Source organism: Felis catus, chromosome C1 (assembly GCF_018350175.1).
Source record: "Felis catus isolate Fca126 chromosome C1, F.catus_Fca126_mat1.0, whole genome shotgun sequence".
Taxonomy (NCBI): Eukaryota; Metazoa; Chordata; class Mammalia; order Carnivora; family Felidae; genus Felis; species Felis catus.
Window position 1 is genome coordinate 33,133,262 of NC_058375.1, and position 25,207 is coordinate 33,158,468.

A 25,207-nucleotide genomic window follows, 5' to 3' on the forward strand; every position below is an offset into this window, starting at 1 on the left:
TAAGATATGAAATAGTGGGCTGTGTTTGGAGAACCATATATGGGTCTGTGACGCTGGAGCACAAATGTGTGAGTGATCGAGTGGCAGGAAATGAGGCTAAAGAGGCAGTCATAGGACAGGTCATAGAGGGCTTAGTAAGTTGCACCAAGGAGCTGGAAGCACGTGGATAAAAGGTAGAGGATTTTCAGAAAGGGAGAGAGAATTGGATTTAGATATAGAAGGATACCCAGGAGCCAATATGGAGGAGGGACCAGAGGGGAGGAAGAAAACTGGAGGACTCTGGAAGACTTTGGAAATAGTTCAGGCCAGAGCCTGAACTAAGGCAGTGAGTAACATGGAACAGATACACAAGAGGCATTTAGGAGCCAGAATGGACAACACATGGTTACTAGGTAAAAGGCACCTTTATTTCTAATGTTCAGATATTGTTGATGCTTAAAACTTTTTCTTTGGTTGTGGGGCGCCTCGGTGGCTCAGTCAGTTGAGTGTCTGACTTCGGCTCAGGTCATGATCTCACAGCCCGTGGGTTTTGGCCCCACGTCTGGCTCTGTGCTGACAGCTCAGAGCCTGGATCCTGCTTCAGATTCTGTGTCTCCCTCTCTCTCTGCCCCTCCCCCACTCATACTCTGTATCTCTCTGTCTCAAAAATAAACATTAAAAAAATTTTTTTAAATAAAAAAACCTTTTCGTTTGGTTGTAAAGATACATAACAGTTTCCTGCCTACCTGCTTGCCTTCTAGGGAGGCTGTCAGAAAACTAAACAGAAAACTTCTGTGACAGCCTTCTGCAGAGCAGGAAGCATTCTCTGGGTGCAAAGTATTTCACGTAATGGGTGCTGCAGCAGAAATAGTCAGGAGATGAGGCCACACACCCCTCACAAGACAATCTTCAGTTCTGCTTGTGCTTTCTCCCAGGCCCAGTTCATATGTAGGCATTTTTTATTCTAGTTGTAATCACAGGTCACCGAATTAAAGGAGGCGAGCTGAAGAAGCAGCAAGCTAAGGGAGGAAACAAGGAACTTATCCTGACTGAAGTTCAAACTAAACCAGGAAAATCCTCAATGAGAAGCAAGAGGCTGAGGCCATGATCCTGGCTCATGCGGACATGGCAAGTCACATCTTCCATGCGGATTTGCTCTGTAAAATAAGAGCTTGAGACTGCGGTCCTCTCAAATTTAAAGAAGCAAATGACTCTTAGCAAAGATTATTTAGACGGGGGAAATTGGTAGAGGGCATTGATGTATATTGGACATTTCTCATTCTCATTGTCCAGTTTTCATTCAAGAAGGCCATGCCAAGGAAGGAAGGGCCCAAGGCCAAGCTGTACCAGCAAATAACAAGCATCCCAAAGGAAAAGGCATCCTTGGGAGAAAAATATTTGAGCCCCCAAATCCAGAGAGCAGGGATAGTGAGGCAGGAGGAGTGCACTGCTCCAAGCAGGTCAGAACTGAGACTGCGGCTGCTGGGTCCGTAAGTTCAGGCATGTTCTCCTAGGCACAGTGTTCGCCTGGACAGGCGTAGGGATGGAGTGGAGATACTAGATACACAAAGTTGCCAAAGGAAGTGAGACTATCCTAAAAGGTCATGTCCTAAAACGTATGGAATAGAAAAAGAAGGGATAGCCAGTTAAGGAGTAATGACACTCATCTGCAGGGTGAGACAATAGGCTTACGCCGGGCTGGCGGCCGAACTGAGAGACATTATGGAGGAAGATTTTGTAAGGCTTGGTGACAAAAGCAAAAGAGCACAGAATAAAGCAGTCACAGATAATCATCTGGGAGGCTGGGAGGCATCCAGGGGAAGGAAAGGGAATTCGTATTTACTGAGGGCCTGCTATTTGCTGTGTGTACGTCACGCTAGGCCATTTGCATCTGTGATCGAAGTCTGCCAACAACCCTGTGAAATACGTATCAGAGGAGGAAACTTCATCCATTCATTCAACCGTAGATTCGTCTAATTTAGACTCTGCACCGCTCTGCTAGCTGCTCAGCGCATGCTAGTGAGTGAATAAAACACACATGATCTCTGACCTCAAGGAGCTTATAACCAAGGGAAGTAGACACACAGTAAAGAAACAAAAATGAAGTGCTGTGAGGGAAATGAACAGAACACGGTGATCAAAAAAAAAGAGGGAAGAAACCTACCCTGATTGGATGTTTAGGGAACACCTCTCTGAGAAGGTCATATTTACGCAGACACCTGATGACTGAAGAGAAGCCAGCTGTTGTATAAGGGACTAAAGCAAGAGTTGGAATTTGAACCCAGGTTCTCCTGCTTCCAATGTGCTGACAGCAGTGGGGGAGGGTGAGTGAGGTGGCTCTTCGAAGTGTGACTGAAAATATCATCTCTAGTTTATTAAAACTCCAAAGTTCGGTGGAAAGGAAAAGAATAGGCTAAAATACCTCTTATTTTTCCACTCCAGTCTGAAGGAACCTCTAAGATGAGAAAGAGACATGTGCTCAAGGAATGTGATTTATTTAGGGGCGCCTGGGTGGCTCAGTTGGTTAAGCGTCCGACTTTGGCTCAGGTCATGATCTCACGGTTCATGAGTTCGTGAGTTCGAGCCCCATGTCGGGCTCTGTGCTGAAAGCTCAGAGCCTGGAGCCTGCTTTGGATTCTGTGTTTCCCTCTCTCTCTGCCCCTCCCCTGCTATTTAAAAAAAAAAAAAAAAAAAAAAAAAAAAAAGAATGTGATTTGTTTAGACTGACAAAATGTTGAGAAAGTTTTCAGTCAATGACTGGGGGAGGTATTAATGAGAACTTCTATTTAGACAGAACCTTCCAGCTTGCAAAGCACTCTCACGTTCATTACACACAAATTCATTTAATCCTCAAAACAATCCTGTGAAGGGCACTTAGATTTGCCAAATGCTTTCTCAGGGCCCGCTCGGCGCCAGGTTTGTGGGGGGGGGTGGAGTTTGAGCACCTCCTCTGTGTTAAGTGCTGTTCTGTGCGTGAAGACACTCTGATGAGTAAGAATAGGGACAGTTACGGTTCTCCCTCAGCTTATAGTCCAGAGAGAAAGAGAAACTGTAATTAAGTAATCTCATCAATGGATATGTACACCCAGAAGAGGAAGAGGTTTTTAAGGGGACATATAAAAAGAAACCTGGTCCAGTCTGGGGGCTTAAAGAATTAACTCTTTAAATTCTCTTTTTATATTTTTTTATTTTTTATTTTTATTAAAAAAAATTGTTTTTAGTGTTTATTTATTTTTGAGAGAGACAGAGACAGAATGCAAGTGGGTTAGGGGCAGAGAGAGAGGGAGACACAGAATCTGAAGCAGGCTCCAGGCTCCGAGCTCTCAGCACAGAGCCCGGCGTGGGGCTCGAACTCACGAGCTGTGAGATCATGACCTGAGCCAAAGTCGGACGCTCAACCGACTGAGCCACCCAGGCACCCCCAAATTTTTTATTTTGAGAGAGAGAGAGAGAGAGACCAAGCAGAAGAGAGGGGCAGAGCTGGACAGAAAACCCCAAGCAGGTTCCATGCTCAGTGCAGACTCTGATGCAGGATTCGATTCCACGACCCTGTGATCATGACCTGAGCTGAAATCAAGAGTTGGATAATTAACTGACTGAGCCACCCACGTGCCCCAAGGGGGTGGTAACTCTTGAGTTTAGACCTAAAGGATGAATAGGAGTTAGTTAGGTGGAGGGGAGGGGAGAAGAGATGGGGAGAGTGGCTAAAGAGGAGCCTTCCCAAACAAGGAGAAGGCCAATGTAACTAAAAGGGAGAGAGAAGATGTGAGATGAGGTGACAGAATTCATAAAGGCTCGATCACGCTGCAGCTCATAGGCTGCTTGGAGAATCTGGTCCTCACCTAGTGGAATGGTCTGATCACATTTTGTGTGGAGGCCAGACTGGAGGGAGGCCAGATCTCAGCTAGTGAGCAATAGTCCAGAAGAGAGATGATGAAACTTAGGCTAGGGAGACTTTTCCCAAATCCCACAGCTAGTCAGTGTCAGAAACACACAGAGCCTGAGCTGTATCTCTTTGTCCAGTGCTCTTCCCAGTAGTTTTGGTGGAGGGACAGTTGGAATGGGGAGCCAGACCTGAGCGAGTGAGGAGGGGCATTCTCGCAGTTACATGGCCTGGTAGAGGGGAGTAAGAGTCCAAACTGGTGAGGAGGGGATCGATGCAGAAGCAGAAGCCCTGACTGAGGAGTCAGAGCCCATGGAAGGAGAGAAGGACATCTGCAAAGGGAAAGAGTAGGGATGGAGATGGGAGATTAGTTCATACAGGGGAACTGATGAAATGTATTAATGAAAAAGGAAGCCAGCATTCTCACTGTCAGAGAAGAGAACTACAGATACGGAATGGGAGGAAATTAGATTGGGCATGGGTTCATGCCAGTACCTCTAAATTCAGTCCAACAGGTGTTGGTAGAGGTACCAGGTACTGGCATGGACCCATACTTATATCTCTATCTCTATCTATCTATCTATCTATCTATCTATCTATTCATCTAACTATCTTTCTAGAGAGAGAGAGAATGAATTTAGATGTAAAATGTGCATACATGATTATATTCATACATATTCCCTAACTCTGTCCATTGAGAAGGCCTAGGAGTAGCCCTACCCCAACAGCAATGCACATGTCTAGTGCACAACTCTTGGCTTCTGAATCCCATTTTCCACTAAAAAAAAAAAAAAAAAAAAAAAAAAATCAAGGCTCCTTGGAGGTATGTTGAGAAAGCAGGAAAGTGATAAAGAACATTGGGGGTTGTCAAGGAGACACAGAAGCCAGTTTGAATGGGCAGCCACAAAGCATAAGAGACTCTTAAAAACTGAGAACAGGGGCGCCTGGGTGGCTCAGTCGGTTAAGCGTCCGACTTCGGCTCAGGTCATGATCTCGCGGTCCGTGGGTTCGAGCCGCGCGTCGGGCTCTGTGCTGACAGCTCAGAGCCTGGAGCCTGTTTCAGATTCTGTGTCTCCCTCTTTCTCTGACCCTCCCCTGTTCATGCTCTCTCTCTCTCTCTGTCTCAAAAATAAATAAACGTTAAAAAAAATAAAAAAAAAAACCCTGAGAACAAACTGAGGGCTGATGGGGGGTAGTAATGGGTATTGAAGAGGGCATCTTTTGGGATGAGCACTGGGTGTTGTATGGAAACCAATTTGACAATAAATTTCATATATTTAAAAAAAATGAATGGCCAGCCACTTAGAATAATCTAACCACCAAATTAATGATAGTAACAGATTATTAACCCATTGAATAGAACAGGGAACCAAGAATTCATTCTGATATAAATAAATAAATGAATATATTAAAAGTTTGATGGAATGGGATATTTCTATAGTTTCAGAATACCTCCCCATAAAATACTTACTAATTGCAAAGAGAGGGAAGAGTATACAAAGAAGCCTGTCAGAGGCCACCAGTAAAGTAACTTAAATGGGTATCATCAGTAATGAAACAAATTGAAAACATATGCCAACTTGCAGGATGAGGTGAGAAAGAATACAGCCCCACTTCTGTGATATTCCTGCCAAAGATACATCACCTAGTCCAGTTGTGAAGAAACATCAGAGAGACCCAAATCAAGAGACATTTTACAGAATACTTGGCCTTTAATCTTAAAAGTGTCAGAGTCATAAAAGCCAAAGAAAGATTGAGAAACTATTCCAGAATGAAGGAGACTAAAAATACATGGCAACAAAATGAAAAGGATGATTTTGAACTGTATCCTTCTGCTATAAAGATGTTATTGGGACAGCTGGAGAAACTTGAATGGGATCTGCTTAGTAGATGATTGTAGATGGTGGTGGTACTGTGTTATGAAGGAGAACGTCTTTGCAGGAAATGCATCAGGCAAGCAACTTACTCTCAACGTAGCTCAGGGAAAAAAAGTTCAAGGTACTGTATTTCCAATAGTCTTTCTTTTGAAAAGTTTGTTTTAAAAATTTTTTTTAATGTTTATTAATTTTTGAGAAAGAGAGAAAGAGGGAGGCAGGGTGGGAGGGGCAGAGAGAGAAGAAGACACAGAATCTGAAACAGGCTCCAGGCTCTGAACTGTCAGCACAGAGCCCAAGGTGGGGCTCGAACTCACCAGCTGTGAGATCATGATCAGAGCCGAAGTTGGACACTTAACCAACTGAACCACCCAGCGCCTCTAAAAGTTTGTTTAAAAAAAAAAAATAGTGGCTATTAAGATGTATAAAATGGTTGGACAGTAATTAAAACATTGCAGAGGCTCAAAAAGGTTAATTCCCCTCCAAAATGCTAACTGCCTTCTTGTAGCAACCACCGTGTGGGATGGAGCTCCACCAAGGCTGTGCTTCCCACTTTCAGAACCCCCTCTCCCATCCACGGGAGCAGGTTCTTATACTCCTGTTACCATGTGACCCTGACACAAAGGTAGGTAAAGGTAAACACCACACTCAAGCTGAGTCAACACAACCGTCTCTTCTAGGAATTGAACACTGGAAATCAGATGCTAATTAGTTTCTATTACCCTCCTTGAACCTGGAGGACACGTAGATTCCCTGTAAATTCAGCTACATCTGATATTTTGGGGTAGCTGTCTTCTGTGGTAGGCATTGGGCAGAAAAATCTACAGAGATGGAAAATAAAGCAGATGCGAAGACAGAAGCAGAGACAAGAGACAAGGCCCAAGAGAGAAGCAGAGCACCAGCCTCAGTTGGTTACAACACTCTGATTCTAGTGCCTCATGAAGACTCAATTCCCCTGGGACACCCCAGGGTCCTCGTAAATGTCCTCTTTCTGCTTAGACCAGCTATTTAGTGGATTTCCATCAGTAGGAGCCCAAAGTTGATGACATCTGCTTCCCCACCTTATGCCAAACTTTACAGCAACACTGCTCTTTTACGAAAAGTGTCTTGGTGCCACTTCCAAGGTTGCACTCTTTGGCCGCTGAAACGACCCGGTATAGTGCTCTTTAAGGGGTCCCCGGGGATCTCAAGTCATTTCCCTTACCCAGGCTCGCCTCGGCCAGCAGCAGGTAAGCAGGCACAAGCTCTACGGAACTCAGGCCGTGTAGGTTCATGCGGAAGCGAAGCGAATGCAAAGCTGCCGGGACAGCGGCTTCGTGTTTTCCTTCAAAGAGGTACTTCTGGGCTACAGTGTAGCAGAATTCAATCAAGTGCTTCTGCGGAAGAAAAAACTAGACCATCAATGGCGGGCACAGGTACACCTGGAGCAAGGCCAACACCTAATGAACTGGTCGAGGGCACCAAGCTAACCTGCTTGTATTAGGGTGGCCATGAAATCCAAAATAGGTGATAGAAAAAACCCGGACTGTGAGTTCCTCAAGGGCCAGGAACAAGTGTCCTTTCACTGTAGTTCATTGATCAGCATAAATGAGTGCTTAATAGAAAACTATGCAATAAATATTATTCTTATATTTGTAATAAAATTGTGGTTTAGCAGAACTGTCATGTCTTAGGACATTCTAAAAAAATCTGGCTTTCTGCTTGAGTTAATTTTGAGAGAAATATCTTCTCTTTCCTTCTGGAGTTAGGATAACAGATATAGCGATTATCAGAAATAACTTAAACTCTGCATTGTCCCAAAGCCATTCTCAAAGTGCCACAATACTAAAATGGATGAATCTGGTGTTTTGAGATTTATGGCTTATAAAGCCCTAATTTTTTTTAGAATAATTGAGATGCTTATCAATGCCATAAAATCTCCTTTATGTATTCCCTAGTGTATTCATACATCATTTTTTTGACCTCCTCCTATGCACCTATGCTGTTATCAACATACTTGGCATATATGGGTGTTAAGGCTGAATTCTGTTCTCCCCTCCCCCAAACTCAAGCTCTAACCCCTAGTACCCAAGAATGTCACTGTGTTTAAAGACAGGGCCTTACAGAGGTGATTGTTAAAATGAGGCCATTAGGGTGGCCCCTAATCCAATTTGACTGGTGTCCTTTTAAGAAGACATTTGGAAACACCAGGGATGCCTGTGAACAGAGAAAACCAAGCCTGTTGATACCCATCCTTGATCTTGGGACTTCTAGGTTCCAGAATTTCTGTTGTTTAAGCCACCCAGTCTACGGTATTTTGTTATGGCAGCCTTTGGCACCTAATACAGTAGGTATTCAGTAAATATGTGGGGAACAACTGACTGAATGGTACTGAGGGCATAGAGCCACAAAACAAAGTCTCTGTCCTCAAGGAGGTTCGCCCTTTCTCCTGGGAAGTTTCGCGGCACCCGTGAGCCACCCCTGTCACAGTCCCGCAAGACCCACCTGCCGCTGCCGAAGCTGCTGCAGGCCATGCTGCCGCTCTTCCTCTGAATTGTAGAAGGGCATGGTGGTGCGCAGTGGGATCAGGAGCTGACAGATCTTCTCATGGATGCTGTCCCAGTCAGCTCTTTGATGAACCACACCACTGACAATAAAAGCACGGATTTCATGATCTTTACCTTGGGCCTGACCCACGATTCTCTTGGCCCTACTACTGGCCCAGCCCTAAAAACTGGAGAAGTAAGCCCAACACATACCGTCAGGCAGGGAACCCGATGCCATTTCTGACACAAATCCCTTTTTTGTCATGAGGCTATTTGATGGTGTAAGAACTAGTTGGGGAGGGAGGCTGCTGTTTCTTTGGGCACAGGGTCACGCTCCGAAGTCACGTGGTGACGCCGTGGCTGTTCCGCTTTTCTGCTTGGTTAGGAACAACAAAGACGACTTTATCTCTCCATTGTTCTAAGACCATTTTCAGAATATCTGAACACCAAAGTTGATGGGCGAGAGGGTCTTTTCCTCGGGGAAAGGAGAGGAATTTACATTGGTTGAGGCTCTAGGAGACACTTTCCTACCATGAGTGCCACTGTGTCACTTAGCTCTGGAGAGCTCTGCTTGCAGTGTCTGTTGTTCCAGGGGGCACACTGACACGAACACCATGGGAACGGCCCCAAATCCCAGTGGCGCAGCAGGTGTTTTTGCTAGTAACTATTTCATTTTTTGAGAGCAAAACCAAAGCTATTATTTCAAAGATAAGGAAGCATAGGTGTGGAAAGTTTAAGTAGTTACCCCGAGCCTATACTCCAGAGTCAGGTGTTTTCTTAGTTCTCCAGAGGGAAGCACTGTGACAGTTGGCATAAAGCTTTTCTGAAATTTACATACAGATTTAGTATTTTTAAACACTTAATTGGACAGGACAGCAGCCCTACAGAGAATCCATTCCCACTGCCTGTAATTACCTCTGTGAATGATTCCCAAACCTATTACCTGATTCTGGCCCTTTCTCCAATTATTTTTGTTTTACATTTCTTTTACATTTTTTAAATGTTTACTTATTTTTTGAGGGAGATGGAGACAGAGACAAGAGTGTGAGCAGGGGTGGGACAGAGAGAGGGAGACACAGTATCCGAAGCCGGCTCCAGGCTCTGAGCCGTCAGCACAGAGCCCGATGTGGGGCTTGAACTCACGAACCAAACTGTGAGATCATGACCTGAGCCGAAGCTTAACCGACTGAGCCAACTAGGAGCCCCCTTTTTTACATTTTTAAGTATACTTTAAATTCAGTGGTTTTTAGTATAATCACAAGATTGTAAGACCATCACCCTATCTAATGCCAGGACAATTTCATCAATCAAAAAAAAAAAAAATCCATTTGCTCTAGCCGGTCCCCTCATTTTTCTCTCCACCCACTGATGCCCAGAAACCACTAATCTACTTTCTCTCTGTGTTTGCCTTTTTGGGACATTACATATAAATGTTAACAGATAACATGGGACCTTTTGGGTCTGGTTTCTTACACTTAGCATGATGTTTGCAAAGTCCATCCATTTCATAGCATTTATCAATATTTTATTCCTCTGTACGACTGAATGATATTCCACTGCGTGGCTGTATCACTTTTAATGTTTATCCATTCATCAGTTGGTGGACATTTGAGTTACTTCTACTTTTTGGCTATGATGAATAATGCTGCTATGAATACTTGTATACAAGTTTTTGTGTGAACATATGTTTTCTTTTATTTTAAAGTTTTAAATTTTAGTATTTTAATAGTGTGGGAAGAGGAGAACTTTCACGCAAAAATTTGGATGGTTTTATGGTGATGTCTAGCAAATTTATACATATGCATGACCCTTGTCCAAGCAATTCTCATGTAAGAATTTGCACAACATATGCACAAAACTGCAGCAGACTACATGTGAACATATTATTACTTGCAGAGAAAAATGGACACAACTCGCATCTCCATCATTCTAGACTGAACGTATGTTTTCAATTCTCTGAGCACATACCTAAGAATGGAATTGCTGGGTCATATAGTAACTATATGTTTAACTTTTTGAGGACTGCCAAAACGTTTTCCACAGAGGCTGAACACTTTTATAGCCCACCAGCAATATATGAAGGGTTCGGTTTTCTGTATCTTTGCCAACACTTGCTATTCTCTTTTTTTAAATTAAAGCTATTTCAGTGTGTGTGAAGTAGTATCTCATTGTGATTTTATTTTGCATTTCCTTAACAAAAATGTTCAGCATCATTTCATGTGCTTATTGGCCATTTGTAGATCTTCTTTGGAGAATTGTGTATTCAAATCTTCTGACCATTTTTTAACTGAGTCTTTTAGCTTTTTGCTGTTGAGTTTTAAGAGTCCTTTACATATTCCAGACAGAAGATCCTTATCAGGTATCGGATTTGTAAATATTTTCGCCCATTCTGTGGGTTGTCTTTTCACCTTCTTGATGATGTTCTCTGATGCACAGTTTATTGGGTTGTTGTTGTTGTTTTCTTTTTTGGTACTTACTTTATTTGTAAAAAAAAAAAAATCTGCCTTTTCTTTATAACAAATTTCTAATTCTTTTTTTTTCTCTTTTGAGATTTTTATTTAAATTCAAGTTAGTTAATATATAGGGTAAAATTGGTTTCAGAAGTAGAATTCAGTGATTCATTACTTACATACAACACCCAGTGCTGATCACAAGTACCCTCTTTAATACCCATCACCCATTTAACCCATCCCTCTATCCACCTCCCCTCCAGCAACCCTCCATTTGTTCTCTATCATTAAAGGTCTCTTGTGGTTTGCCTCCTTCTCTGCTTTTTTTCTTATTTTATTTGTCCTTCCCTTCCTCTATGCTCATTTGTTTTGTTTCTTGAATTCCACATATGAATGAAATCATATGGTATTATCTTTCTCTGACTGACTTATCTTGCTTATCTGATGCACAGAAGTTTTAAATTTTTATTTTTTAAGTTATTTTGAGAAAGAGAGAGAGCAGGGGAGGGACAGAGAGGGACAGAGAGACTCCCAAGCAGGCTCCACACTGCCAGTGCAGAGCCCCACACGGGGCTTGAACTAACGAACTGTGAGATCATGACCTAACCCGAAATCAAGAGTCAGGCACTTAACTGATTGAGCCACTCAGGTGCCCCTGATGCACAGAAGTTTTAAGTTTTGATGAAGTCCAGCTAATCCATTTTTTCTTTGGATCTTTGTGTTTTTGGTGTCCTATCTAAATGGTTGCCTAATCCTAAATTACACAGATTTACAACTAAGTTTCCCTCTGAAAATTTTGGTTTTAGCTCTTACATTTAGCTCTTTTCGTATATGGTGTAAGGTAGGAGTCCAAATTCATTCTTTTGCATGTGGCTATGCAGTTATCCCAGCACCATCTGGAAGGGACCATTCTTTCCCCAGTTGAATGGTCTTGGCACCCGTGTTGAAAATCAATGGGCCATAAATGTATGTGCTTATTTCAGGACTCTCAATTCTAGTCCATTGATCTATATGTCTATCCTTACGTCAGTACCACAGTCTTCACTACTGTAGCCTCATAGTAAAATTTGAAACTGAAAAGTATGAGTCCTCTAACTTTGTTCTTTTTAAAAGACTTTTTGGCTATTTCGGGTACTTTGCATTTTCATATAAATTTTAGGATCAGTGTGGCCATTTATGCAAAAGTGACAGTTGGAATTTTGACACGGATTGCACTAAATCTGTAGATCATTTTTAAGTGTCACTATTTTAATAATATTAAGTCTTCTTAATACTTCATAAACATATTCATAAACTATGAATATGGAATGTCTCTTCATTTATGTAGGTCTTTCATTTCTTTCAAAAATGTTTGTGTATATACAGTCTTGCCATTCTTGGATTAAAAAAAATTTTTTTGACACTATTGTGAATGGAATGGCTTTCCTAATTTTCAGATTGTTCGTTGCTAGCATACAGAAATACGACTGATTTTTGCACATTGATTTTGTATCCTGTAACCTTGCTGAATTCATGTATTAGTCCTAATAGTTTTTTTTTTTTTTTTGTAGGTTCTTTAGGGATTTCTCTATATAACCAAAAAGAAGTCTTTTTTACTCCTTCTTTTCCAAGTTGGATGCCTCTTATTTCATTGTCTTGCCTAGCTGCCCCAACTAGTTCTAGAACAATGTTGCATAGAAGTAATAAAGGTAACATTCTTGTCTCATTCCTGATTTTTGGGGGAAGGGGGGGAAGCTCTCAGTCTTTGATCACTCAGTATGATGTTAGCTTTCTGTTTATAAGTTTATTCACAGATACCCTTTACCAAGTTATGAAAGTTTCTTTCCATTCCTAATTTATTGTGTCTTTATTATAAAGGGTGTTGGATTTTATCAAATGCTTTTTCTGTGTCTATTCAAATTATCGTGTGGTTTTTGTCTTCTAATCTGTTAAAATGATGTCTTAAACTGATTGATATTAGCATGTTGAGCCAACCTTGAATTCCTGGAAGAAATGCCACTTGGTCATGATGTATAATCCTTTTTTATATGCTGCTGGATTTGGTTTGCTAGTATTCTGTTGAGGATTTTTTGCACCCATATTCATGAGGGATGTTGATCTGTAGTTTTTTCTTGTGATATTTTTGTCTGGTTTTGATATTAGGGTAATGTGGGCCTCATAAAATGAGTTGGGGACTTTTTCTTCCTCTTTTACTTTTTGGAAGAGTTTTTGAAGAATTTGAAGTTTTTGAAGAATCTTGAAGAACTAACTAGCATTAATTTTTCTTTTAAGTATTTGATAGAATTCACTAGTGAAGTCATCTGGTCCTGGGCTTTTCTTTGTGGGAAGTTTTTGGTTGCTAGCTAAATCTTTTTAGTTAATAGATCAACTCAGATATTCTTTTTCTCTTGAGTCAGTTTGCCAGTTTGTGTCTTATTAGGAATATATTTCATCTAGGTTTTCTAATTCGTTGGCATACATTTCTACATTGTATTCTCTTATAACCTCTTTGATTTCTGCAAAGTTGCTACCAATGTCCCCACTTTGATTTCTGACTTTAGTAATTTGGGTGTTCTCTTCCTGGTCAATCTAAATAAAGGTTTGTCAATTTTGTTAATCTCTTTAAAATATCAATTTTTAGTTTTGTTGATTCTTTCTCTTGCTTCTCTATTCTCTATTTCACTTCTCTCTACTCTAATCTTTAATATTTTCCTCCTTCCATTAGTTTTGGGTTGAGTTTGCTTTTTCTTTCTCTAGTTTCTTAAAGTGGAAGGGCAGGTCACTGATTTGAGATCTTACTTCTTTTATAATGTATGTGTTTATAGCTAGAAATTTCCCTCTGAGTACTGCTTTTACTGCATCCCGTAAGTTTTAGTATTGGTATTTTTGTTCTCATTTCATCTCAAAGCATTTTCTAATTTCCCTTGTGATTTCTTCTTTGACTCACAGGTTAAGACTGTGTTATTTCCATACATTCATAAATTCCCCAAATTTCCTTCTGTTATTACTAATATCATTCCGCTGTGGTTACAGAACATACTTTGTATAATTTCAACCCTTATAAATTTATTGAGACTTGCTTTATGGTCTAATACATGGTCTATCCTGGAGAATATTCCATATGCACTTGAGAAGAATGTATATAGATGTCTGTTAGGTCTAGTTGGCTTATAGTGTTGTTCAAGCCTTGTATCTCCTTGCTTATCTCCTGCTCATTATTCACGGTGGAATACTGAAGTGTCCAACTATTAATTATTTCTCCCTTCTCTACTTCATGCATTTTGAGACTCTGTTGTTGGATACATAAATCATGAGTTTTTGCATTTCTACTGCCGATTATATATTTTTACTCAAATGTCTAAGTTAACTGATTCCATTTATACATATTCCAAAACTGGTAACAATAACCTAGCACAGGGTCAGCAAAGTTTGTCTGTAAAGGGCCAAATATTTTAGGCTTTGAGAGCTACATGGTCTCTGTTGTAAAAATTCAACTCTTGTGGTAGCACAAAAACAGTCATAGACAACATATAGCTTTGTTCAAACTCTCTCTCCTTCTTTCCTTCTGGGACAACAGAAATGCAATAAAGTATTTTCTCTTTAAACTGTAACTGCTATCATAGAAATGACATAAAGCACTTAAAAAACTTTATAGAGAATTACTGTAAACAAATCAATTAAAGCACTTAACAGCCAGGATATAGAAACAGTTGAGTTCCATAGGATATTTATTAAATAGGGACTTTTTGAATAATCGTGTGAGCAATGGAAATATTAATTTACTTAACTGCCTGAATTTTTGTTCCACTGAGAGCATTTGACATATCTAGCCTTTCCAAATAAAATGAGCATTATTTATAGATTCATGAGTTCTTTTTCTTATTCATCTGTCTAATCCCTAATACCCAGCACAGAGTCATGCATAAAGGAGTTGAAATATATTTTCAATCAGGGCTCACAATCAAGTAGCCTGTGAGCTAGACATTTTTTGGCCAATATCATGTTTTGTTTTGTGTTTTAATAAGTTTGTTTAATTTTTTTTAAGTTTATTTATTTAAGAGAGACAGAGACAGCATGAGTAGGGGAGGGGCAGAGAGAGAGAGGGAGAGAGAGAATCCCAAGCAGGCTCCACGCTGTCAGCACAGAGCTTAATGTGGGGCTTGAATTCACCAAACCATGAGATCGTGACCTGAACTGAATCTAAGAGTTGAACACTTAACCGATGAAGCCATCCCAGCCCCCCAACCATTACCATGTTTTTTAGACTAAATTTGGAAGACATTAGGCAGGACACTCATTCTGCAGTTTACCACAGATCATACTGTCTCCTACTATTGAATACCACTTCACTATTCGTTTTCTTTTCCTGATCAGTGAAAACATTATAATTTGTGCCCCACATGTTAAATAAAACTTACTGCAAACCACTCTTATCTATATGCAATGATTTGTTAACTTACAGTACTAAAGCCTCTTGTAACTTTCTGTAATGTTTCACTGTGTACTTTAATAAAATTGCCTTTTCTTACAAATGTTCTGTTTCCTGGCTATATTCTCATAATCCAATATAGAACAATATGTGCAAGATTAACAGAGTGTATAAAACAGATGTATTTATAGGAAAAGAGTATAAAGAAATTGACCAAAATATCAGACTATTAATCTCTAAATTGTGAGATTATAGATTATTTTTCTTCTTTATTTTTTGTATTTTCAAATTCTCTATAGTAAGCATGAGTTACATTAATAATTAGGGAAAAAAATCTTTTGGGGTGCCTGGGTGGCTCAGTCAGTTGAGCATCCAACTTCGGCTCAGGTCATGATCTCACAGTTCATGAGTTCAAGCCCTGCATCGGGCTTTGCACTGACAGCTCAAAGCCTGGAGCCTGCTTCCAGTTCTGTGTCTCCGGCTGTCTCTGCCCCTCCCCTGCTCACCCTCTGTCTCTCACTCTCTCAAAAATAAATAAACATTTTAAAACATTTTAAAAGAAGAAAATTCTTTTGCAAAAAAAGAGGAAAAAAAAACTTTCACAAATTCAAGTTTACTGTCCTTCTGGCTCCTTAAATTTGGAATGAAGGAAAAGAATATTTACTGAGTGTCAGTTTGGTTTCAGGCATGATGCTACATGCTTTGCACTTGACCACAAAACCTGGTGAGGGAGGAGTATTAAAGCCCTCATTTCTGAGATGCAGAACAATTAACTCAGCTTTATTTTATGGAAAAATCTTAAAATCCCCAGGACACAAGCATAGAGAAATCTGAAGAAAAGAAGGTGGAGGGGAGAGGAGAACACCTTAAAGAGAATTAAAGGCAGTGAAAGAAGAGAAAGGAACTAATGGTGGATAGGGGCATAGGAAATAATAACTTATTCATGCATTCATCACATATTTAGTTCTGACTGTTTCACGACACTCTGCAAGAGACTGTAAGGTATATACAGATGGGTTTGACACAGATCAAAAGACAGCATTTGCAGGATAGTCCTTCTACACATATTCAACATAATATCCTGCATTAATGGAACATAATAAAATTGAGACAGCACACGTGTCAACAACTAAAATGAAGAAGGGAAGTAAGAGTCATCTGAGAGTAGAGAGTGACGACAAAGTGAGTTGAGAGGAAGAAGGAATTACTTCTGGCTGCAGGGATGAAGGCAAGAAGGAAAGAAGTAGATGCTCATATCAGGTAGAGGCTCTCCTCTCTCCCCTGAGTGCCAGGCCTGTACTTGAAGTGGTTTACTAGCCATCTCTCCCAAGGGACCTGAAGGCCCTCAAACTGTGTATCCCCTACCCAATCTGTCACCCCCCCACCACCTCCTTCTGTGTTAATAGGTTTACTATTCACTCAGAAGCTCGCTTATTCAACAAATGATCACTGAGTGTGCGGTATGTGCAGGTTTAGTAAGAGACACAGATACTAAACAAGTAAACACGAAATACAAAAGTACAGGAAAAACGAAGAAAAAGGTGAGCGAGAAAACTCAGAGAGGAGTACTTCCAGAAAGACCTCTTTGAAGAAATAACATTCCTGAGAACTGAAGGATGAGAGGGAGCTTGTGGCTGAAGAGGACGTTCCTAGTAGAGAAAACAGTCCAGGCAAAGAAACTGAGGGAGGAAAGGACTTGGCAAACTAGACCTGAAGAAAACCTCGGTAACTACATCAAGGAGAAGAGAGGGTGAGTGTAGTGGGAAATGAAGGTAGAGAAATGACCAGGGCTTTGCAGTTTTTGCTACAAATCCTGAATTGTATTCTTTTTAAAAAAAATTTTTTTTTCAATGTTTTTATTTATTTTTGGGACAGAGAGAGACAGAGCATGAACAGGGGAGGGGCAGAGAGTGAGGGAGACACAGAATCGGAAACAGGCTCCAGGCTCCGAGCCATCAGCCCAGAGCCTGACGCGGGGCTCGAACTCACGGACCGCGAGATCGTGACCTGGCTGAAGTCGGACGCTTAACCGACTGCGCCACCCAGGCGCCCCCCTGAATTGTATTCTAAAGGCAATGAAGACACTGCAAGAAAAACACACATGCCGTCCCTTCCCTCATGGAATATACAGACCTAGTGAGGAATATGGACTATTAAACAACTGATGTCAATCTGTGTCCTAAATTTTAGGCTAGGGAACATATACAGTGCTGCGAGAGCACTGAGGAGGAACACCTAATTCAGTCTGAGAGAGGTAGATTCACTTTCTACTAGGATCACTGCAACAACTTTTTTTTTTTTGAACATTTATTCATTTTTGAGAGACAGAGAGAGACAGAGAGCATGACCTGAGCCAAAGTTGGATGCTCAACTGACTGAGCCACCCAGGCACCCCAAAAGATTTTTTTCCCTAATTATTAATGTAACTCATGCTTACTATAGAGAATTTGAAAATATAAAAAATAAAGAAGAAAAATAATCTATAATCTCACAATTTAGAGATTAATAGTCTGATATTTTGGTCAACTTCTTTATACTCTTTTCCTATAAACACATCTGTTTTATACACTCTGTGAGCAGGGAAGGGGCAGACAGACAGAGAGACAGAGAGAGAGAAACAGATTCCAAAGCAGGTTCCAGGCTCTGAGCTGTCAGCAAAGAGCCCGATGAGGGGCTCAAACTCACGGACTGCAAGATCATGACCTGAGCTGAAGTTAGATGCTTAACTGACTGAGCCACCCAGGTGCCCCAACTGCAACAACTTCTTAATCAGTGATGCGGCCTCCAGGGTCTACCTTCCAATTTATCTTCCACACTGCTACTGTCATCCCTCCTTAACACAAGGGACAGCCCGTCAAAACGATCCATGACATCCCAGAGGATAAATTCCAAACTTCTCCATCTCACGTCACCATCTGGCCCTAACCTGTATCTTCTTGGTTTAAACTCCTACTACTACCTACCACAATCGTTTTTAAACGTTCTTTTTAGTAAGAAATACATTTTACCATTGCAAACACACATATCCACATAAAATGCTAAAAATTTTCAAGAAACAATTCAAGTAGGGTTACTCTGATACTTTCTATGTTATTCTACTTTCTTCCTTAAAAAAGTGCATTTTCCTTAAAACGCTGGTTGTGATTTATCCATGATCTGCTAATGGGTCCAGTCTGCAATGTGAAAATCAGCAACTGCTTCCTCCACTACCTTCTCTACCCGGCTCTGAATAAACTCTGTTCTTTTAGCTTTTACCCAAGTAGACCTGGATGCCAGGAGTACCCTGCCCTTCTGTCTTCATTGTTCATTCACCTAGCAATTTCCTACTGACCTTTCAAGAGTCATCGCAAACATTATTTACTCAGAGAAACCTTTCCAGATACTGCCCCCAGCCACAAGGCTTCCATCCTTAGAGGTCCCAGGAAACAGCGCACCTTGAGTGACAGTACTTGTCATGCTGAGTCTATTATAATGACTTTTTAAAACAAGTCAGTTTGCTGGACTAGGTTTCTGGCCATCTGCCACCTAGCAGTTTTATCTCAGGTCCAACATAGGTCTAATTGGAAGCAAAGATCAGGGGATGTTATGTTGAACGAATGAAATCTCATCTCATTTTCTACTACCCTCCCCACACTCTCACCGTCTTGGCTGTGCACCAAACTGGCCTGGTTTCTATTCCTCAAACACACCACAGCCTTTACACCCTCAGAGCCCAGCATTTCTACGGTGGACTGCTCCTACTTTATTTTCACATCAGCATCTACCCTCCAAGAAGCTGTCTGCCCTACTTCCCATCACATTTCCTTTGTCTTTATGGCATTTATGACTCTCTGAAATTATCTTGTTTTCTTTTTGTTTATCTATCTTCCGCATTAGTATGTTAGATCTTTGAGGGACACAGTCCACCAAGTTTCCACTAGTTAACTTCAGCTTCTAGAACAGTGCATTGCGCACAGTAGGCGGTCAACAAAACATCTGGTGACGAATGAATGAGTGGGAGAAGAGGCACACACAGAAGTCTTGGGGACCTGTCTTGAAACCGCGTTGAGTGTTCCCTGGCAGAGCTGGTGCTATAGCTTACGCAGGGCACCCAGACCTGTAATGGGGAGAGAGGGAGGGAGTTGAGGGGCCCACGTGCCACATTTCAGGGCCTACCAGTAATAAGTGACCGTGCAGGCCGTGCACACGCGCTCGGCCGGGGCTTCGCACACTTCACAGCAGAGCCGGCGCCCCTTGGGCACCGCCAGCGGGCAGATGATGTCCATGTTGCAGCCAGCGGCGTCTTCGGTCCCCAGGACGGTTGCCTGGAGAGGACACGCCGGACGCCGGCGTCACGTGACCTCTACCGGGCAGCCTCGTTCCCAGGAATTCAAGCTCAGGGGGGAGAAGCGCAGTTCCACTGACATCTAGAGTGTATTTGTCGGATTAAAAAATAATAATAATTAAAAAAAAAAAAAACAAAACTCCCCCCGCCCCCCCCCCCCCCCCACTTAAGTCCCGAAGGTTAAATGGCCGGGCAATCTGACTCCAGTGGAATCAAAGTCCAGGAAGGTCTATACGGTGGCCGGTTAGAGGCAAAAACGGACAGTTCATTACCGGAGGAGGAAACTAACATGAGGGGACGTGACTCTTCCAGATGCCTGCCCGCCCACAAGTCCCGCTAGCTCAGGGTCACCTCTGCCGCGCTGTGGGTCGAAACCGGCACGCCTCCCCCGACGCGGAGAAGGCTGGCGCCGGCGTGCGGCGTAAGGTAAAGGTCCGCCCCCTCGCTATTGCGGCTGCGCGGGGACCTGGAGCCGGGCTGGGGCGCGGCGCCGGTGGCGGTAGAGTGTGCGCCAGTGTGGGGCGCGCCCAGGGACTGATGGCGGAAGTGGACCTGGTCGCCGAGTTCCCCAAGCCTGCGGGAGCTGCGCGCTACGCCGAGGTTATGGCTCGCTTCGCCGCCAGGCTGGGCGCGCAGGGCCGGCGGGTGGTGTTGATCACGTCCGGCGGCACCAAGGTCCCCCTGGAAGCCCGACCAGTGCGCTTCCTGGACAACTTCAGCAGCGGGCGGCGCGGTGCCACCTCGGCCGAGGCCTTCCTGGCCGCGGGCTACGGGGTCCTGTTCCTGTACCGCGCTCGCTCCGCCTTCCCTTTTGCCCACCGCTTCCCGCCCCAGACCTGGTTGTCGGCGTTGCGGCCCAGCGGCTCAACCCCTTCGGGCTTGCTGAGCCTGGAGGCCGAGGAGAATGCACTTCCGGGCTTCGCGGCCGCTCTGCAGAGCTACCAGGAGGCTGCGGCTGCCGGCACCTTCCTTGCCGTGGAGTTCTCCACTTTGGCGGACTATTTGCATCTGCTGCAGGCTGCGGCCCAGGCGCTCAATCCGCTGGGTGCGTGCCCTAGGAGTCCAAGGTTTCCTGCAGGCAGAGCCTTTCTCCCCCAGACACTTTTCCCCTCACCTTTTCATTATCCGCGGTCTCACAGCCAAGGGAGCCTGAGTTGAAAAGGACCCGATCCCATATCCCACTCCGATTTATTACACCCTGTGCTTCTCTCTGCAGGCTCTTCTGCGATGTTTTACCTGGCTGCGGCCGTGTCAGATTTCTATGTTCCTGTCTCAGAAATGCCTGAACACAAGATCCAGTCATCTGGGGGCCCACTGCAGGTGACAGGCGCTTCTCTTCCAGAGATCTGATCCCCCTATAATCAATCTTGGGTTAATTCCCTCTTGATCTGGAGATGGCCTTTCTGCATTCCGTATGTGCTAGGCACTAGGGATACAGAGATGAATAAGACACCGCCCTCCCTCAAGAACCTCACACTCTAGTGAGGGAGCTGGACACAGACATAATTACAGTACAGAGTGATAAATGCTCTAGTAGAGGTACGTACAAAGTGAAGTCAGAGCATGGGGTGAGTGAATCTTGGGGAAGTCAAGGAAGGCTTCCTGGAGGAGATGACATAACTGGGTTTTAAAAGATGAGTAGAGAGTATACCAGACAAAGTAGGGAAGGTCATTACAGATTGAGTACAGATTGAAGTTTGGAAATGAGCAGTGTGCGGTGAACTGAAATTCTTTGGTAAGGCTGGAGAGCAGGGAGAGTGGGGAGCTGGGCAGGGGGTGGGGAGACTGAAGAGAGCTTACTTGGCAGAAGATTTTGTATTCCCTCTTAAGGAACTTTATCCTGTGGAGCTAAGGCAAACAAGTAGGAGAATGAGACAAAAATTCTTGTTTGAAAAGAACATTCTGGCATCAATAGGAAAGGTAAATTAGAGAGAGAACGGTGGGTGTAAGATAACCATGGTGGCTGTAGTTTGAGGAAGGGGTATGGGGTGGCTAGTGGTGTGGTTCAGATGTTGAGATGATCTGGCTTCTTGGAACCTGAGAGAATTCTTAATCATTTATGATACAAGCAGAATTTAAAAGGAGAAACTCTGCCTGTGGGGCATTTGCTGTTCATTTGTTCAACAAATAATTTATTGAGTACCCTCTATATGCCAAATACTATGGCAGGACTTGGAGATAAAGCAGTGTAAAGAAATACACTGTGCCCGTGTTGCTTCTCCTTTGCCGAGGAGACCATAAATAAGCCAAATGCATACTATGTTAGATAGTGGAAAATGCTAAGCAGAAAAATTAAGTGGGGAATGTATGTATAATCCCTATGCTAACTTTCTGAGGGGGAAATCCTGATAATTATCGTAGTAAATTCACACTTTTAAAAATCTGGGAGCTTTGGTGTATCCTGTATTTTTTGGTTCTTCCTTGAAAATACACAAACCGACTCAACATTCTTAGAAGGGATCAAGAATGGCATAGTGGGAGTTTTGATCAAATGAAAATAAAAATCAGTTCTGTTTCTTCACCGCTAAGATGTGTTACGAGTGACAGTGTTTAAGTGGAGTCAAATAGCCATTCTACCGGTGCAAGAAATATTTTAGGCAGAGGTTTAAAAACCCAACTTTAATTAAATTTCTGCCAAAGTTACATTTGGGTTATAGATTTGCATGAACAGATTATTTGCATTTGTTTATTTGAGTGTTTGCTAAAATGAGGGGAATGTTGAATAAAATATAATGCTCTTTTTCTAGAGCTCTGTTAATGGTAATGAGGGTGGTAGGGCAAGGTTAATTCATGGCTTGTCCCAGGATTTGTATAAAGCCTTGGAATTAGGTATCTTTATGAACCCTCTAGAACCAAGGCTTTTAAGCCAAGCATGTATAAATGCTTTGAAAAGTTTGACAATGAGAAATACCGCTTAAACTGACTTAGCCAAAAATCTGAGTCCTTGCTTCCTTAGTTTCCCATGAGATTGACCTGGTAGATACTGAGCTTTGTTTGCTTATTAAGCTTTTCTTTTTCCAATACAGATAACAATGAAGATGGTGCCAAAAATGCTTTCTCCTTTGGTTAAAGACTGGGCTCCCAAAGCATTTATAATTTCCTTTAAGTTGGAGACTGACCCTTCCATCATACTTGATCGTGCACGGAATGCTTTGGAAGTTTATCGACATCAAGTGGTGATAGCTAATAGCATTGAGTCACGACGGTCCTTTGTGGTTATTCTAACCAAAGACTCAGAAACCAAGATATTGCTATCAGAGGAAGAAGTAGAGAAAGGTGTAGATATAGAAGACAAGATAGTGGATGATCTTCAGTCTCGACACACGGCTTTTATACATGACAAAAACTGAAGTGAAAAGCCTTTGTAGGATCAAAACTTGTTCAGCGGATCAGGGCTCTTACAAGTGGTGAAAATAAACCCTTTGCTTTCATAAAGACAGAGAAAATGAAGGGAGAAAGCAGTGAGTGGTATGCAGGTGAATATAGTTTGGTATTTGTCTTTTAAAGGTCATTTCATACTCCATAAAAATGAAAACAAGAGCAAAGCAGTTACGACCAAACCACCTGACACACTCACCTGATTATCATCTGGATTTTGAAAATGAACACAAACTGTTGCTCACCTTTAGAAAAAGAGCTCATTGGGAATTATATGCCTCAGCATATACATGTGAGGCCTGAATATCAACCTTCTTCATACTATGAGAAGGATTAGGGATGCATGAATGGCCATGCCTTGAAGATCAAATATTTCTTGATGCCTACTATGTGGTAGGTCCTGAGGATTATGAAGATTAAAAAGATGAATAAATATGTCTCTGTTTGGGAAATGGATGTATGAATAATAAAGTGCAATAAAGTATGTGCCCAAAAGCCAACACAATGGAAATGTTGTTTTTATCAAAGATGGGAGTAGGAGAGAAGGACACTTCCCTTGGGATAGATTCCCTGTAGAATGATGTGCTTCCCCCTACATTTACTTTTTGCTCCTTTTTCTAGATTGACTCTATTTGAGATAACAGTTTGCCTTTCAAATATTTTAGAACTGCTCTTAGGGGAAATTTAACTTTGGCTTCTACCCCGGGGCCAGGCAGGGACCTATTAGTGACTTCTGCCTTGAGGGAAGCTTTACAATGTGGTAAGGAGTATGGGCTTTGGAGTCAGCCTAAGTTTGATGGTTCCAGCTGTGTCACCTGTGACCTTTGTAAGCTTACACCCTTAACTTACTCTCAGGCTCCTCATTTATAAACCAGAGATAATAAATCTCTCTGCTAAGGAATGCCCTTTGTGGCGAGGATTAGATAAAACAGCGAAGATAAAGCATTAGTCTGGTGCCTGGCATGTAGGTTTTTCACCTGCGCTTAAATTTTCTGGTGTATTTTCTGGCGGTGGCAGTATTATTCTGGTGCCTCGCTTGGTCCCTGAATTCTTAAGATTTCAAAGCAACTTTCACTGTTCTGCGCTTTGGGTTGGGAATGCACAAGAAGTGTGGTTCAGAAAAATCCCCTAATGATCTGTAGGATGATCCAGAGTGCATATTGAAAAACTACCATTAATAAGTAGATAGAAATAGGAGTTATACATATTTGATTTAAAATGCTGTTAGTGGAGCACCTGGTCGCTCAGTAGGTTAAGCATCTACCTCTTGGTTTTCGGCTCAGGTCATGATCTCGCAGTTTCGTGAGTTCAAGCCTGGAATTGGGTTCTGCACTGGCAGCACAGAGCCTGCTTGGGATTCCCTGTCTGTGTCTCTCTCCCTGTCCCCCACTCGCGCTGACTCTCAAACTTTTAACAAAATAAAATATAATTAGTGCTATTTCATGGAGTTGGGAAGGGTACCCCCTTGTGTCTAATGACAGGCACAATTTTAGTTGAAAAGACTTGAGTAGAGGTGCCGAAATGCATTGAAATAAATCAGTAAGTCAGGAGATGTGACTCTTTGAGCAGAGGAAAAATAACTGCAGCAATCAGGACTATTCTGTAAGCAGCAGTTTCATTGAACAAAATTTTTAAATTAACTTAAGGTCCAATTAGCAAAACCTCAAAGACAACAAGCTCTGTCAGCAGTGGCTGCAGTACTGAAGGGATAGGAAGAAAAGATTGATTTTCTTCCCTACATCTATAGGTTTATGTGAATGATGACTGTCATTATGATGTTGGAATGTCCAATAAGAGCAAATGGAGTGAAAACTAGAAGAGATCTTAATGTTTGTTTCTGCCGTAATTATTACTTCCCTGGAGAACCATTTCCTATCCTGTTTTGTTATGCTTAAATAAACGCCACTTCCCTACATGCAATTATTTAAAGTGTTTCCCAATTCAGTTTAATTTTCATTTGGAGCACTTAAACAGTATTCACACATGTTAATATTCCAAGAGATTTTTTGTTTGTTTCTTTAACAGCAAATAGGAGTGTGCAAGGAAAGAAATAATGAAAAGGAACATGAGTCAATGAGAGCAAATGAGAAGGCACTTGATCTAGATTGGATGCCCAAGGATTGTTTGGAGGAAGTGACACTTGAACTGATAAGTAGGAGTTAAGTGGGCCGGAAGTGATGGTGGTGAGCATTTTAGATCAGAGTAAAAACACTTGCAGGGCTCTTGCACGAGGAAATGGTTGAAGCACTTACAGAAAGTAAGGGATAAGATCTGTCCAGACAACTGGCCAAGCTTTGGAAAGGATCCTATGTGGAACTAGAATAAGACTGAAATGTACCTGTGTGGGATATCAGCAAAGCAAGGGCCCCCAAAACAGGAGTCAAAT

The 25,207-nt window shown here is 42.2% G+C and overlaps 2 protein-coding genes across 9 annotated transcripts in view; one reads left to right on the forward strand and one right to left on the reverse strand.

The window, feature by feature from the left end:
* The window catches only part of ZMYND12 (zinc finger MYND-type containing 12), a 28,192-nt gene extending 8,317 nt beyond the window's left edge, over positions 1-19,875 (reverse strand). The window contains exons 1-4 of one of the 3 annotated variants that reach the window (XM_019836794.3): positions 19,733-19,875; positions 19,275-19,525; positions 8,221-8,362; positions 6,941-7,112 (exon numbers count right to left, since the gene is read on the reverse strand). In XM_019836794.3, coding sequence (XP_019692353.1) covers positions 6,941-7,112; positions 8,221-8,362; positions 19,275-19,384 — 424 coding nt within the window. In that variant the 5' untranslated portion in view covers positions 19,385-19,525; positions 19,733-19,875. Of the gene's footprint in view, positions 1-6,940; positions 7,113-8,220; positions 8,363-19,274; positions 19,526-19,715 lie in introns of all 3 variants that reach the window. The other 2 variants (XM_011284692.4, XM_011284691.4) reach the window with 2 other exon arrangements.
* PPCS (phosphopantothenoylcysteine synthetase) lies at positions 19,731-23,321 on the forward strand. Of its 6 annotated transcripts, none has more exons than XM_006934650.4 (3): positions 19,731-19,869; positions 20,660-20,763; positions 22,470-23,321. In XM_006934650.4, exons 2-3 carry the CDS (start codon positions 20,671-20,673, stop codon positions 22,791-22,793), a joined length of 417 nt encoding a protein of 138 aa, XP_006934712.1. In that variant the 5' UTR covers positions 19,731-19,869; positions 20,660-20,670; the 3' UTR covers positions 22,794-23,321. The 6 variants fall into 6 exon arrangements, with proteins under 6 accessions (XP_006934712.1, XP_003990007.1, XP_006934711.1 ...); XM_003989958.5 differs by lacking the exon at positions 19,731-19,869 and adding an exon at positions 19,888-20,488; XM_006934649.4 differs by lacking the exon at positions 19,731-19,869 and adding an exon at positions 19,906-20,043.
* The last annotated feature ends 1,886 nt before the right edge of the window (positions 23,322-25,207 follow it).

Bases quoted from the DNA above. Each gene is read 5' to 3' on its own strand.
- PPCS (XM_003989958.5), top strand. From the start codon at position 19,981: ATGGCGGAAGTGGACCTGGTCGCCGAGTTCCCCAAGCCTGCGGGAGCT. The intron at 20,489-20,659 runs GTGCGTGCCCTA...TTCTCTCTGCAG, and splicing joins CCAGGCGCTCAATCCGCTGG to GCTCTTCTGCGATGTTTTAC. The intron at 20,764-22,469 runs GTGACAGGCGCT...TTTCCAATACAG, and splicing joins CATCTGGGGGCCCACTGCAG to ATAACAATGAAGATGGTGCC.